A 16905-nucleotide genomic window follows, 5' to 3' on the forward strand; every position below is an offset into this window, starting at 1 on the left:
TAATACAACATTTAACATTACAAAAACTTCCCTATTCAGGGCAGCCTTCAGATGGCTTGTGTGGGGGTCAGATAATTCCATACTCTCCAACATTTCTCTGGTGAAAATAGAGACATCTGGGATCAAATCAGAAACTGGGACAACTTCTGTAAATCCAGGATTGGTCCCTGGAAAACAGGGACACGTGAAGGGTCTGCAAAAGGCGCACAAGGAGTTCTGCATATATGGGAGAATTTTAAAAACAAGCTGTCCTCACTGACCGGATGCAAAAAGATCTTGCCATCCGGAGGAGCCCGGGCTGCCTATATAAAACACTATAGCCCCACACACCTTTACCTGGGAGTAAGGCCCACTGAACTCAGTGCAGCTTTCTTCCGAGCAGACACTTAGTTATTTACTAGATGCAAGTCAGCAGCACCAGACATCCCTGCTCGGCTAGGCGCTGGGGTGGATTTCGCCCCACGCCATGCAGAGCCAGGCTGATGCTCCCGACGGGCCCTGCGCCCCTCGGCAACATCCAAAGACCCTGATCTGCTAGGCGCTGGGGTGGATTGCACCCGCCCTGTGGAGTCAGGCCCAGGCGGCCACCTGGTCCAGCACTGGCGGCAGCTACAAGCAGTGGTCAAAATGAGAGTCGGTTGCCCTTTCCCGCTGGAAACAAACTGGCTGCTCCAAGAAAATGCATGTGGCAAAAAGAAGCTCTAGGCCGCCCCCTGGTGGGCTGCCTCCTGCCCTGCTAAGCAGGTAGCCCGCCAATCAGGATTTATATATTTTTAAAAAAACTTTTCTTCTCACTTCCCCCTGTGGCCCCCTAGCCTCATGCTGTGGCTCCCCCCATTTACGTAATTTTCACCTGTGCCCCCCTTGGAATATTGGGGGGGGGGCAGAGGGTCATGGCCCCCAGTTGGGAAACACTGGTCTAGAGAGTGGCAAGTCAAGAACAGGTCTTTTTCTGTGGTAGCTCCCCACTTGTGGAATGCTCTCCCCCAAGAAGGCTGGCCTGGTCCTTTCATTACATAGCTTTAGACTCCAGGCAAAAATGGTTCTCTTCAACCAGGCATTTGGCTGATTAACATCCTATGGCTTTTTAAATGCATTTGTGGGAGGGGGATTTTATGTTTTATTGTGTATTTTGTGTTCTCATTTTGTATTTTTATATTGTGAACAACCTTGTTATCTTCAGATGAAGGGTAGTATACAAATTTAATAAATAAAAAGGCATATACAATATAATAATATAAAAGCATCTCAGAATCACCAAAGGTTGCCTTTCACCAGGTCCATCAAGTTCAGGAACATTATGTGGACCATCTTCTGAGAGCAGGTTAAAGAACAGTTGGCTATTAGGAGAAGGAATAATGGAGCTAGTGGAGAAGCAAGAAACAGAATTGGTGAATACTTATGCTTGTCTTTATTGTTTCGTTTACTGCACTCCAAAACAGTATCACCTACTCAGCTGTCTTAAGCAAGCATGATGCAGTACCTTGATAGACATAACACGTGTGGGTTTTTTTGCCATAGATAGGGTTGCTCAGTTTTCAAAAGCAGATTCCTATACATAGAGTAAGCATAGAGAACAGTTGGCCCTCCAGATTTTGCTGAACTCCTATCATCTCTGTCCATTGGCCATGCTGTCTAGAATTGATGGCAGTTGTAGTTCACCAACATCTGGAGGGCCAAAATTTCCACATACCTGTGTTGGAGGTTAACAGAAGGAACCCTTTGTGGCCACTAGTGTGGTAGATAAATAAATATAACTTTCAGCATTCTCAATGGAACTAAAAATCCCAAGGTTAAACTTTACAGGGCCTATCTACAAAGACCCTTTAGACCAGTACAAAGAACAAGGCAGGATGGGAAAAGTTGTAACTGAAGACCAGTGACTACCTCCTCCATATATCCCTTGAAAATGGAATAGCAAGATAACTGGGAACCCCAGGAGAAAGGTTACAAGCCTCATCATAAATACCACAGCGTTATTCCTGGGCATAATGGCTACAAGACAGAACACATGTCACCAGTTCTCAACACAACACTTCACAATGGCTTCTGCAAATGGAGAAAACTCTCTTACAGACATTGCTTGTCCACAATGCAACAGTCACCTTTATTAGCTCCTATTAGCAATACAATAATTACTATGCAACCATACGATCAGCTTTTTCATGCTCTAGCCTCAATCTTCCTCTTGCAGTAGTTATTTACCGGAACAGGAATAACTAGGGTTATGCATTCAGTTTGGACAAAACCAACATCCAGAGATTCAGACCTCGTCCAGAGCAGTCTGAAGTGAACCAGGCCACTCCTGAAGTTTCAAGGGACACTTCTACAATGTGGTGCTCTCCAAATAGTTTTAATTACAACTCTCATCATCCCTGACCATGGACTATGCTGCTTGGGACTGATGGCTGTTGCAGGCCAAATGTCTGGAAGGCACCACATTTGGAAAGTCTGCTTCGGAGGGACACAGAAAATCATTAAAAATAGATACTCTTCCCCAGTTCTCCATAAAAGGAAATGGTAGGCAGGAAGAAAGTGTGTGCGTGCACGCACTTTGGTGACAAAAATTGTAGCTTCCAACCAAGGAATGCTTATCCTTTTTACTTCCAATGACAGTGCTTTGGAGAGGGATGTAGGAAGGATATTACCCAATGTTATTTCATTGTTTTTCACTGCTTCTTTTAACTGTGTTGACTGGAAGAAGCACTCAGGGTTTCTAAGAATGGCTTGAGAAGAACTGCTAAGATAAAGAGATTCCGGCCCGATATCTCACCACTGCCACCTATAGCCAACACACACTCCTTTACTGGGTATCTGGAGTTCTGTTGAATGCCCCCAACCTCAGACAAGTTCTACATTACTCCTGGTACAGGAAAGTTAAATATGTGCTTCCATGTTGTAATGTTTTCAAAGATTTTGGAGAACTTCTGTGACTTGGTTTTTTTAATAGCACAAAAGTAAATAATGATAGTCTTCAACATGATCTAAGTTAATGCTAATGTAAATAAGGCAATAATAGAATCCAGGTTTAACACATCATGGGCCGTAACCATTTTTGAAACCAAAGCAAACAAGTTGAGTCATTAAAAAAATAAATAAACCATGTTCTGCTTTTCAAATGGATGAAACCAGTCATACACTGAAGCAAGTTCAACTGCTTGATGGTATATTTAAATATAAAGAACTCCTAGGCTCCTCTATTAACTTGATAAAGAACCTCCTAGAGTAGCTGTTGAGACATATTTGCCTATCTAAATTAAAAAAAAAATCAGATACATTTCCAGGATAGAAAGATTAACCTGAATGGCAATATTCATAAATAAGAAAAAGTATTTTACACAATAAATAGCTGCTATTCTTCTAAGCAATAAACTAATTCGCTTACTCTTTTTCCAGTCAATGAGCCAGAATTTTCCACAACCTTACTGTAATTTATATTTTGGAACTTATTTGCCCCTCAACCCCATCAGCTTTAGGATCGGGTAACACAGACACACTAGGGATAACATTATATTGCAAATGTCACCTTGTTCTTCCTAGTATCAATTGGCAAAGGCTCTAATGAAAGCACAAATAATAACATGAGGAGGAGTAACTTTGACATGCCCTTCTGTATAACAGAAGCCAGAAAAAAACCTGATTGTTGAAAAGACCCTTACTGAAAACAGATTCCAACATCTAAAATAGCTAATTTTAAAAGGTTCAAGAAACAATTAAAACGCTGCTTCTCCACATTATCAAATGCTTTTTGGCGTCTAAAAAGAGAATAATCTGCTTCGGGAGGGTGATGCTTGGAGAGTGCTCTTCGGCCCCATGGAGCCTTCAATGTGGGGTTCCTCAGAGTTCAATTTTATTCCCCATGCTATTTAACATCTATATAAAACTACTTAGTGGGGTCATCTGGAGTTTTGGAGTATGTTGTCAGCAATATGCTGATGACACACAACTCTGCTTCTCCTTTATATCTGCAGGAGTGGCAGTGGATGTGCTGGACAGTTGTCTTGCCTCAGTAGTGGACTGGATGAGAGCCAATAAACTAAAGTTCATATAAGACTGAGGCACCGTTAGTGGGTGTTTTTTAAAAAAAATTATAAACCTCCTTTTAACTGCCTTTCACCTGGACTGAAGAACTGTCATTCTAACTTATGATGCTTCATCATCTTTGGGAGAAATCTTTGCTTACATACTTTATGTCACCAGGGAATGTAGCACCTGGTGGTATGTATCATGATCAAATATATGAAACCATCATGGGATTTTCTAAGAGATACTTTTTGTCTGTGGTTAACATCCAAGATTTGGGACTAAAGCCATGACTTTTTACTTATGCAAAATATTAATATTCCCCCAAGCCCATAGAGCTTGTTAAATTAATGTGAACTGATTTTCAATGTAGAAGAAAATTCCGATGAAGCTAGCTGCATTATTTTGTAAAATCGTAAATGTTTATATCTACACAGATTAGGATAGTACTGTCCAGTTTTGGGTGACAAATGATTCATGTGCCTTTGCGCCACACATACTATAAGAGACTAAACAAACTCTTTGTACGAGGCCAAACAAAGAGAAAAGCAGCAGCCGACTGTACCAAACTCCTCCCTAATCAGATTTCTTTGTTGCAACAGCTGTATGCAGATTGGTAGTTCATTAATAAAAGGAGATGATTATGCTAAGAATGGATGCTTAAGCTTTATTTAGGAAGCATTCTAAAATACAAAGAAAGCATATAGACTTTATGTGGTGAATGAAAAGTAAGCAGCAATCACTTGATGGCAGGCACTGGAAATAGGCTAGTAATTACATCCTTCTGGCTAATACGCAGAGAAAAACAGTTCCACCATATGCCCAATTCAACAGTACCTCCTGCTCTCACGAACATAACAGTATAGTCAACCCTCTTAAGGAACAGGGCCAAATATATATAATTTTATCCATGTGTTCCATGTACACACTTTTTACTATTGCTGGAAAAGCAGGACATATTGTACATGCAAGTAGAAACTAATTCATTAGGCTCTGCCCAGCCTGTGTAAAGATATCCTCATACATAGGCAAATATAAAAATCTCTAGAGCCCGTCTCAAATTAGTATTTGTACCTTAATATTTTCTTTACTGCAATGCATTTGCCTTGAATTAAAGTTTAAGCTGCCTTTCAACAAGCTCTGCCCTGTGAATCAGTGTACAATTTTATTTTAGCACTTGGTATTTTCAGACAGGTCTTAAATGACGGTCTTACACAAGAATGTCTAGGCACCATACCAGATATGAAGCCATTCATGAAATGGGACAGTTGTGGGAATATTTTTTTATACAGGAGGTGTGACGGGCCCAGTGCAGATTGGAACCTTGGTGAGAGTATTTATGTCTAAACTGTTTTCCATTAAAAAAAACACCACAGTGGTTTACAGAAGCTGATTATCATGGGAAAATATATCCTCATGTTTGATGTGGGCTTTAACTTTTTGTTCCCTATTGCAGTACTAATTTTTATTTGCTAACTTTTTTTAAAAAAAGTTATTCATATCAGTTCAGTCTAATTTATCCCAGAGTATCTACTTGTATTTGCTGAGATTGTAACTCAGAGGAGGGGACTTAAGCACCTGTGGGAGGGGGGGGGCAGACTTCACTTCTCACAACTGCCTCATTGGGGAAAGACCTACTGGTAAGAGTTGCTGGGATCATGGGCATAGCCAAGATAAATCAATAAAAATACTTAAGTAACTGAGGTCCCCCCCCCAATAAATCCTGGCTACGCCCATGGCTGGGATCACTAGGCCTGTGCCTGTTTTGGTTTCTTTGAATAAGGAGTTAACTTCACTGACACAGTGGTTTTTTTGTTGCTGACCTACACCTGACTCCAGCTCCTAACAACTTAAGCTAAAAAAAAAAAAAAAGTTGAAATGTCCAAGCTTGCCTAATATGGTATTATTTACAGTTGGCATCTATCCATTGTTACTAATGAACTTATGAGAGATTTTCAGCCCATAACACTGCATGGAAATAAGCCCCCATGTTCTACTGGGCTTAATTCCTAGTGTTTAGGGTCACAGCCTCAGGCTGGCAGAGTGACTTGCCTATGTTTCCTCATCTTTAAACTGAAAACGGCAGTGAACTTCATAGAACTGAAGCTGGGATAAAGGTGGGTTTCACCCACAGCTTCTGCTTCTCTGCGGCAAACTTGGGGAGCCTGTAGTCTGCCAAATGTTGCTGGACCTACAACACCTGCCAGCTCCAGCTCAGACTAGCATAAGCAATAGCCAGGAATTATGGGAGTTTTACAGCAACATCTGGAGGACCAAAGGTTCCCAACCCATGTTATAGAGACAGTCCCATTCTCCAAGGGATGGAATCTTTGAACGCCCAAATGTCTGTAAAGAATTCTGGGCCGCTTCAGTTCTGCAAAGGCAGCCTTATTTATTGTAAACAAATACAGTGGTACCTCGGGTTACATACGCTTCAGGTTACACACGCTTCAGGCTACAGACTCCACTAACCCAGAAATATTACCTCGGGTTAAGAACTTTGCTTCAGGATGAGAACAGAAATCATGCTCCAGTGGCGCAGCGGCAGCAGGAGGCCCCATTAGCTAAAGTGGTGCTTCAGGTTAAGAACAGTTTCAGGTTAAGAACGGACCTCCGGAATGAATTAAGTACTTAACCCGAGGTACCACTTGCATGCATCTCTCTTCAGTGGTATTAGCAATTGCAGAGGGTAGAGCTGGAGCAAAGAGAGGGGAGAATTCCGAAACTAAACTTTGCTCTTTTGAAACGGGTGGATCAGCAATAACTTTAAGCTAGGTAATCCCCCATGGTGATTTTTCTCCTTTCCTAATAACTGTATCAGTCAAAGAGCTACTTAACTGCTGATTATGTAGAAAGCTGTGCACACACTGCACTGGTAGGAACCATCACAGATCCATGCCTGTAAATCCCCAGCAGCACCACATAGCTCAGAAATTACTGGAAAAGTGATAGCTGGCTTTCCCCATTTACCTTGCAGACCAGGTCAGAATTTTAGCTCTCAAGACATTTGTTGACTGCAAGAGAAGGAAGAACAAGTTCACCTCTACTAGCTGTTGCTCCACTTGTCAGCTGACAGGCCAAGCTCAGGCACAATTAAGAACACAGTTGTAAGCAGCTTTAGATGATTAGATGAAGGAACTTTTCCTCAACCTACAGAAATGTTTCTGTGTAACTAACCAGAGCCCAGGAGGTCATGTCAAGGTATGGCATTCTCAAAGAACTTGAGTTTCTAATTCACCTAGCTGCTCTATCCAGCTGGACTGAAAATGGTAGAAAGCCTCAGATTACATAGGAAGTGGACTTCCATCATCACTACAATAACATCCGGGTGTAGGGTGGAGTGGGAGAATGGAAAAGTATGGAGAGAGGAAGAAGGAAAAGTAGGTGGCATGGATACCCTTGAAGTTAAGGTCTTGGAAAGTATCAGTAGGAATAATGAATCCAATATTAATCCAAGAAAGGTATTTTGTGCTTATGGCAAACTTATAAACATTCTGTTCCCATTACAAGTTTTAGTCAATGACCTATTTCTATTACATGTTTCTGGCAGTGACCTCACACCTTCTCCACAAACCTGTATGGCAGGCCTGATTAGCCTATGGCCCTCCATGTTGTTGGAGTACAACTTCCATCATGCCTGACCACTGAGCATGCTGGCTGGAGTAAAACAACCCTTGGAGGGCAACAGGTTAGCTGCTCCTCAGAATCATGATGAGAACACACCAATTCAAAACTCTGAGTTAACTGGATAGCCATGGGCAGCTCACACTCAAGTTTTAGTTCCTTCATCTCTAAACTGGGAACAGTTATTGAGGATTGTTTCAAAGGTAAGAAAGCTACCCTTCTGAAGTATTCACGTAAAAATTCAGAGCTAATTTCTCTTCCATCTCTAGTCACAACTTTTTAATAGAAATGTGGACAAAAAGACTAGCTTGCCTTGAACAGAGAGCTAGCTGTCACACACATAATGAAGTAAACCTTTCAGTTTCTAAGGGTGGAAACGGGAGTTATCAGCAATTGGCAAACATATTTATCTCCCTTTTCTCAAGTCAAAGTTTTAACCATTTCAATCCACATCACTCCAACTTGCCACACCTGTGGAGCAATGCAGCAGCTGGGGGAAAAAAAACTACCCATCTACAGTAGAAGTAGGTTCTCACTAAAAACTCATCCTGCCATTTTAACCCACCCTCCTAATGGTCTAAAAGATGACAGTGATTTATATATTGCTGGCTCTTTATCAAAGAGTTCAAATCAAGAAAATGGATCTCCTCAGCATTTTGGCAGCAACAAAGGACTGGGACATGTATTGTTTCATTTGATTGTGGTTTTTGTATTACTGCATTTTATTTTGGTATGGCTAGTCAGCCATGCCCTTTGTATGCTGCCTTGGGATCTGTAAGGATGTTGAGTTGTTTAAAAACATTTTAAATAATAATATTTGAAAAATTACAAAAACAATTTTTTCACTAAGCCCTGTCAAACTTCAGTGACTTGGGAGCTGGTCCTAATTTCTTGAGGGAACTGATTCTGTTTGTTTGCTCACACATATGTAGTGACAAATGTCCTTGATTTTAGACTAGCAGCAGCAATGGCAAAAGCTTCCTTGAAGAAGGGAAGTGTTTCACAATGTTTTCTGCAAAATCAAATCATCTTAGACCAACATATCTCTGCTATAGCAGCTCAATCCTACACATTACTTATAATTAAGTCCCAGCAAGTTTAACGGAACTTACACCTAACCTAAGTGTGCACAGGATTGATCTCCAGGGCAGAGAAAAGCCCCTTTGCTAAACAGTAGCACAAACAGCTTCTTATTCTTGCAGCTCTTCAGCTACAACCTCCCCCCTGTGAGAAGCTGAAAAAAATGGCTGAAGCACTAATAAGCCATGAGTGGGGAATTTCAGGCCTCGGGGTCAAATGCAGCACTCCAGGCCACTCTATCTGACCCCCCAGGACTTTCCCCAGGCCAATCCATCACTATGCCTGCTCTGCACCCTCCTTGAGTGCTTTCACATGGCTGGAATGTATCCTTGAACTGTGAGAATGCCTCTTGCCTGCCTGGATAAAGAGATGTGTGCATGGAAACCTCTGACTTTTGTGTAGTTGGAATGTAGCTTATAGTACAAGAGACACATGGGCTGCTCTTGCCATGCCCACCAATGGCATGCAGCTCCTTGGAAAACTGTCCATGAAAGAAAAAGGCCCTCAGAATGAAAAAACGACCCTGCTCTTTTCATAACCTCTTGCCACAACAGTTATGAGGTCAAAGGAAAAGAGAGTGTCAAGAATTTTTGCAGATTTGGCACACAGTGCAAGAGTTCTACAGCACTACCAAGTCTTTAGGTAGCTAGCCAGAACTTAAGCTTGAGTGTGGCAATTTGCAAGACACCCCCGCCACACAAACCAGCTCCCCACAGCCATGGCAAAGAACTCACATGGCACCCATGGAGTTTTAGCTGAACTTATGAACATCCAATGTGTACAGTTAATCTCTAGGTAAAGTACCTGAGTCATTTTATAACCCGTTTATGCAGGCTGAATTAACACTTTAGTTTCTTTCTTGAAGAAAACACCCTTTATCAAGCTAATGAACTCTGCCATTCCTCTGAAATCCAAGTTCATTATTAAACTGCTCCTTAGATACGAATTCTGCAGGAGAAGCAAATTCTTTGTCTCCATGCAACCTGTGACTTGGTGTGAAAAGTAATTCAGGAAAAGTCACTCTCAGTGTGATCACACAGTGCAAGGTCAAAAAGGGGCCACAGCTAGAGGAGATGTTAAGCCCCAATACAGATAGTATTAGTTGTTTGAAGTTTTGTTACTGAAATGCAAACCTAAGTGCAATTATGAAGTAAGCCCTATTGAACAGTGCTTACTTCTGTGTAAACATGTTTAGGATTCTGCTGAATGTGATTACACAGTGGGGGTGGGAAGTATAACAAACTTAAATTTAGATTCAATTAACTTTCAAGCCAGAGAGTATAAAAGTTAGAGAACAAACATATAAAACATGGCAGACTCATAAAAGCATCAGTATGGACCAATGTGCTTATGTAAACACAACTCCTACCTTCTGTGGGATATGAAAAAAACAAGTTCCTGCTGTTTGTTCTTTTTTTACAACGCAATCCTATACATGGCTACTCAGAGGCAAATCCCATGTAGCCTCAATCAGGTAATTGGGTTTTTTTATAATAGAGATAAGAATTTTTTACTTTTATAATAATTTCATTAGAATGTATCAGGATAATTTATGCCGCTTTTTTTACAGAAAGAAAATGTTATTTGAATTTGGACAAATGTTACTGTATTTCAACTCCCAACAGCTTCAGCCAGTCAGGGGTCATGGGAGATATCTGGAAGGTCACAGCTTAGCACCCCTTCCTTCCCCCCCTCCCCCGATTTAGGGACAGCTGTGCTATAAATTTTCAAAGTATAGTTTAAGATGCCAAGGTTGCAGATTCAATGCCCATATGTGCAACTGCATAGTCCTGCATTGCAGGGGGTTGGACTAGATGATCCTCAGGTTCCCTTCCAACTCTACAATTCTATAACTTCTACAATTCTTGTCCTAAGAAAAACAATTAAACGGAGCACTAATGAATGAACAGTGTAAGGTTCTGTAGAAGCACTTACTGGTTTTGGCATTTTCGGTTCTTGAAGTGTTCCTGTTGGTCCAAAAGCAAATATTCATGCAGCAGCCTAAGGGTATTCCTCCTTTCTTCTACAAGATCTGTGCAAAGAATCCAAATAACACACTAAAGTTAAACTACGGTGTAAGGTGTGGGGAGAGAAGTTCAATAGAGAAGTTCTACTTAAGCCTACTCAGGTGTAACTCTTCAGTGTGCTCAGTTGGACACACTCCCATATAAATGTGCATAGGATTGCAGCTTTAAGCAGGTTAAGTAAGCAAGGATGATTCACTCATGACCAATAATTACTTAGTTACGCCAACCCCTATAGAAAAAAACATAAAGCCAGCAACCTCACCCAGCGAAAGAGGAGTCTGATTGCAAGGAGAGAAGGTCATTTGCTCAGCCACACCCATAGGAACAACCACAATTTCAAAAATGTTCAAGGACATGCATGTGTGTGCGTGTGTGGAGGGTTAATCATATTTCAAGTTTTTCCAAACAGTGGTCTCTTACAGAACAAGTATCCAAGCAACACGGAATCAACTAAACCCCTTGACTTAAAACTTTAAGCCTTAAAGGGAAACGATCTGCGTTCAAAGTCTCTCTGCTTTAAAGACCTCGTAGCAGTAATTCACTAGCTATACAGCCCTTTTAAATAAAGATCAGGGACCTCCCCGCCCCCCTCCCTTCCCGCATTAAGACTGCTCTGAAGCAAGCAAGTTGCAGGCAACGATTCTACCGAGTCCCACATTCAATAAAGGGCTGAAGCTGGCGGGGAACAACCTTGCAGAGTCAAGGCTTCATTTTGCCTCGAAACGGGGCAGGGCAAGAGGAGTTTCCCGGTAGCTCAAAATGTAGGTCTGATGTAACCTGCAGTCTTTCACCCACAGACAGGAACTGCTTCAGCTTCCTCCCCTCGTCAAACGAAACGCTGAGGAAGAACCGGCCCGCGTATTATCAGTAGCCCTGCTTTTTGTACTTGCATTAATCACTCCAGAATGAGTTGCCGCCAACGGAGTTTCGTATTCACTCCCGTTTACGGGAAGCAGAACTCGCTCCCACCCCCCACCCCCACCTGCGTGCATGGCATAGAAGCCAACGCCAATGAGATATTCGAGGGAGCCCCCCCCCGAAGTTTGCCATTCAAATGGTCTGCGTGCACTGCTTATTGTGATCGCTTACCTGTCCCCCCCCAATATTTCATCCCTGGCTCAGGGAGGGGACCCACCCTTTCTCCAACCCCGGGACAAGTAAGAACAAGCTGCCTAACAGCGCAATCCCAGCCACCTCTACTCAGAAGTAAGTCCCGTGGGATTCAATGGGGCGGACTCTCAGGAAAGCGAGCTTCGGATCGCTGCCTTGGTCACCCCTTTAATACCCCCAGATCCAAATAATTCAAGACCCGAGTCGAAATAGGCCGGTTTCAAGAGGATGTGAGTAATAATCCTGTTGCGGGCATTCCCAAGGGAGGGGGGCGGATTTAAGCGGCAAATCCTTTTCCCACTTCCTTGGGCGTAAGAGGCGCTGAACTGGGGGGGGGGGGGGTTACTTCTCCCACGAGGCTGACTCGGGCCGGGCTATGCAAGGCAGGGCGGCTCAAACGAGGCGGAACAGAAAAGCAGCACTTTCCGGTTCAGCTTCAAGAAGCGCAAAGAGTCTCTGGAAAGCGGCAGGAGGAGAAAAACTTAACGAGGCTTTTTGGGCAGAATGCAAACGCGCCGCTTCCAGAAGCGCTAAATAAGTGCGCCAACTCCTCTCTCGGAAGAAGAGCCGGGCGCTAATCCCCCGCCGCCCCACCTGTTGCCGAAGCCTCGGCTGCAGCGCCACAAAAGCAACTTCGCGCCACTTGGTCGCTGCCAAGTTTCCTTCCCAGTCCCCCCCCCCCCCAACTCCTGTGAGGACCGTCGAGGGTGGGGCGGGGTTTCGTCCGGGGGTCCTTACCTCGCCGCGGCAGGTCCGTGTGGCTCCGACCAGGCAAGGCGGCTGCTGCGGCTGGTACTGGGCGTCCTCTCCGGCTGCGCTCTTGGTCCTCTGGGCGTGTGGGCGTCGCTGCTGCCCCTCCCCGGCTGCTGCTGCTGCAATATGGCTGACGTGCCGCTGCGCGGGCAAGCGCCACAGGTCTCGCCTCGCCTGCCCTTCACCCCGCCTCCCCTCCGCCAGCCAGCCGGAGCCGCGCGCGCGCTCGAGCTGCGCCTTCCTCCCGCCTCGACGGCTCGGAGCGCTGCGAACCTGCGGAAGGAAGAGGCGGAGGCGCCGCCGCCGCAGGAGACCGAGCGCGCCTGCAGATGGTGCGGGCCCTAGCGAAGCCCTGTGATTTGCACAGGGAGGGGCTCGACGGCTGCAGGAAGAACGGAGGAGACGGAAAAGTCGAATAAAGAGCGAGCTCGGCCGCGGCGTCTGCGCTGCAAGCCCCCCTCTCGCGCGGTTTGTTTTCTAGGGCGTCCTAATCTTCCAGCCTACAGCCCTAATCTGCACGCTTTTTTCTTGCTGCGAAACAGGCGTCTGCGGAACTCCTTTGCCACTTGACGAGGCTTTAAGGGGCCAGCAATCATGCTCGTTAGCAACAGGGTTCTTGGAGACAACGAACAAACAGGCACAAACCAGAGCCCCAGAAGTTTTGATAGTGCTGTATAAAGGTCCCGGGACAGCGGACAAGTGCTGGTTTAAGTTTCAGTTCTTCCCCACGCCACTATTTCCTGTAAATCAGAGTTGCAGAGTTGGAAGGGACCCTGAGGATCATCTAGTCCAACCCCCTGCAAAGCAGGAATATGCAGCTGTCCCATATGGGGATCGAACTTGCAACCTTGGCATCAGCACCATGCTCTAACCAGCTGCGCGGTATTAATGCAGAAGGTTGTATATTTGGAGTAGTGTGCAAGAACTCTTCCTCAAATTCGACACTGAGCAAATATAGTGCTCCTCCAAAATAAACCACAACCAGGGAAAAAAAGAAGCCCAAACAAAACAAGGGGGGGGCGGACGAATTAAGTTGCTTTTCCCACGCTTTTGTTTTTGTTTCTTCACTGCTTATTTATTTGCTCATCATCCGGTTCTGCCGAAGTTGAAATCTTGCACATTTCTTTGCAGTTTTTGATTGGTTTTTATACTTATCTGCAAGTAATAAACTCAAATAACTTCTAAGTAGAGGCACAGGATTGTGCAATTAGTTTTAAATTTTTATTCTATTAGCGGCGTTTATGCTGCTTTGAGACATGCTTTCTTCTTAGGGGGAGAGTTGTGTGTGTTTTGTAATGTAAACTTTTGCCATTTTTCATTTTAATGTTGATCAGCCTGGGAATTTGATTAAAGGGTGCCTTAACATGCTCACAGCAAACAAGCCAGTATGCCCCTCCCTTCTCCAAGAGGCTCCAGGTACATACATGGGGTTTCCCTAATTTATTCTTACAAGAAGTGTTTGTGGTAGGCTAGGCTAAGCAAGAGCACATGACTCAAGGTCACATACTGAGTTTCCTAGCTGAGCAAGAAACTGAACTTCCTCGCCCATACCTGCAAAACTTATGATCCATCAATCTGGATGCAGTTAACTACTTCCATGTAAGCAGAGGCAGGGAATCTTTGGCCCTCAATATGTTGTTGGGCTCCCAGGTCCCATCAGCCCATCAGCCCAGCCCAGCCAACAAAACCAATAATGAAGAAATTGGAATTTGTAGTTTAGCAACATGCGAAGTGCGACAGGTTCCTCCCCTCCCCCAAGAGAGAAACCCACAAAATAAGTGAAGAAGAGAGAGGTGATACTGGTATGCATGGCTAAATGTTAAAGTGTCATTTTCTGTTTCAAAAATTCTAACTGACAAGTTACAAAAAGGTGATTTTATTTGATTTACTGTATTTCTATGCCACTTTTCATTCAAATGAATCTCAAAGTGGCTTACAACCAACAAATAACCATAACATAATAAAACATAATAGTACATTGTGAATACAGCATACATCATATAAAATAATTAACAAATTATCAATAAAACAGTTGCAATCTATAAAAACTTAACAGAACAGCAACTAAAAAATAAGCTAAACCTCACAATTATGGCAAGTCGTGTGATTAACAAATCAATGCAGCATTTAGAATCCTTGGAACAATATTTAAAACATTAACAAAATAGCAATTAAAATAGAAGCTAAGCACTAAGTTCATTCACACAATCTCTGCAGCCCCATGACTCATAACCTTTCACTCTGTTCAGTTCATTCAAATACACAAATGCACATAATACCTATTGTTAAGCCAGCTCAGCCAGATGCTGTGCTGGCTGGGGTCCTGAGTAGCGGGCCATGGTGGAGATGATGGGGCTCTCAGGCCTACTGCCAGTGGTAAGGTGGATGTTGACTCCAGGTAGCCTGCCTAGGCACTGTTGAGGAGGAACTACCCCACATTGCTTTCAATAATCAGGAGGCCCATTCCCACCTGAGGAAGTCCAAGACAAGCCTGTCCCTCTGGAGCAGTGAGTGGCACTTGGTGTAGAGGCCAATCAAGAGGTCCAGCAGTGGCCTTGTGGCCTTCCACCAGGAGCTGCTCCAGCCTGTCAGGCCCCACCCTAGGCCAGGTGGAGAGAGGCAAGGGCAGGGCCCTCAGGCACTCAGCTGGTCAGTAAGCTTTTGAGTTCAGCAGAACTCTTCATCAGACTGGGTGTTAAGCCAGGCAGGAGGTTGGGCAGGCAGGGGGAGGGGAGGAAAAAGTAGGCTTGATATTGAAACCATAATAATTATATTGGTCAAGATTTCATTTTTGTTCTACTGTCTTAGAAGAGGCATGGCTGTAGGGAGAGTGGGTGCCTGCATTTCACAATTTACCACTGCACCACTGGAGGTTGGGCATTGTAGTCTAAAAAGAACTGGAAGACCATAGGTTTACAATTTCTGCCCGAAGTCGTGATTCTGCCACTAGTTGCACTACCATAGACACGGTAGACAAAATATGAAAAAGTTTAGCAATTATTATCTTTCATATATACAGGCTCTAGTTGTGCTAGTTATTCAGGGGCAGTTCTTATTTTCTGCTGACCTGTCCTTATTTTTTGCATTTTGAAGGAATATTGGCAAAATTTTCAAGTGTGAAGTTGCCAATCTGGTCATCCTTCCAAGGAGCCATTGTCTATCCTTAGTATATGTGCATGAACATTAAGGGACCATGCAGTAATCAACCTGCTAATTCGCACACTGCACCTGTTGAGGTCTTCTTTGATATGTTGATAACCTATTGTAGGACAATTGTGCTTTTCTAGTACACCTTTTGCCAAAGAAACAGACACCTTAAACAGGCCTTTAAACCAGTGCAAGACAAGCAATTGCAGAGTAAATGAATACAGCACAGAGAAAGTACTGCCTTCCGCAGTGTTTCTTAGGACTCTCGCAATGTTTCTTGGCATGAAAATAGAGCTGTGTTACAAATGCTGTTTTCTTCTTGCTGTTGTCTTTTGAAACTGTTACTGCACTTAATCATTGTGTGATTCACATGAAACAAAATTACAGATGACCCTTTGAAAATATTTAACTACTTTTGCTTGTTGGCTACTTTGAAACAGGCTATTCATTCATATACAGTAATCCCTTTTCCTTCACTTTGCCTCATGTCTGGCCAAGGGTCAGACTATCAAAAGAGGCAGTGGACAAATAAGAGCCAAGACAGCTCTTTGTCATTGTATCCAGTTCCGCATTCCTTTCATGCAAATCAGAGTTCCTTGGAAAGGGGGCAGGGGTGGAAATGTGGAAATCTACAACTCTCTTGAAAACTCCTTACAGTCCAGGCCAGAATTTATAGCATCCTCTCGTCCAGCTAGCCATACATTAACTCATGTTTGCAGACCTACTGTTGACACCTAGATCTCACATTCTGGGAAATGTTCCTCTGAGATTGTGACTTTCAGAACAGAAGCAATAGCCAGGGTTTATTTTCTACTGGGAGAACTCCCTCTGTCATCCCAAGAGGAAATTAAGAAGATGGCAAATGGGGAAGAAAGTGGGTGGAGGAGATCATGGGAAGGAATCAAGTACAGTGGTACCTTGGCTTACGAACTTAACCCGTTCAGGAAGTCCATTCTTAAACCAAAACCGTTCTTAAACTGAGGCGTGCTTTCCCTAATGAGGCCTCCTGCCGCTGGTGCACTTCCACCATTCGGATTCTGTTCTTAGACTGAGGTGAGGGGGGGATGCTTCCCAGTGGTGGGAGTGGCCAGAGGCAAATGTGGTTGGAGCAGTGGCTGTGACTTCTACCTTTGTGCTATAG

General features: G+C 43.8%; 1 protein-coding gene across 2 annotated transcripts in view; it reads right to left on the minus strand.

Annotated features, from left to right (window-relative positions):
• The window catches only part of EZR (ezrin), a 36485-nt gene extending 23136 nt beyond the window's left edge, over positions 1–13349 (minus strand). The window contains exons 1-2 of one of the 2 annotated variants that reach the window (XM_083605818.1): positions 12603–13349; positions 10663–10759 (exon numbers count right to left, since the gene is read on the minus strand). In XM_083605818.1, coding sequence (XP_083461944.1) covers positions 10663–10674 — 12 coding nt within the window. In that variant the 5' untranslated portion in view covers positions 10675–10759; positions 12603–13349. Of the gene's footprint in view, positions 1–10662; positions 10760–12210; positions 12368–12602 lie in introns of those variants that run through there. The other variant, XM_083605819.1, reaches the window with a different exon arrangement.
• Between the last annotated feature and the right edge of the window lie 3556 nt (positions 13350–16905).

This window comes from Podarcis filfolensis (assembly GCF_964270895.1).
Source record: "Podarcis filfolensis genome assembly, chromosome: 3".
In the NCBI taxonomy this organism is placed as follows: Eukaryota; Metazoa; Chordata; class Lepidosauria; order Squamata; family Lacertidae; genus Podarcis; species Podarcis filfolensis.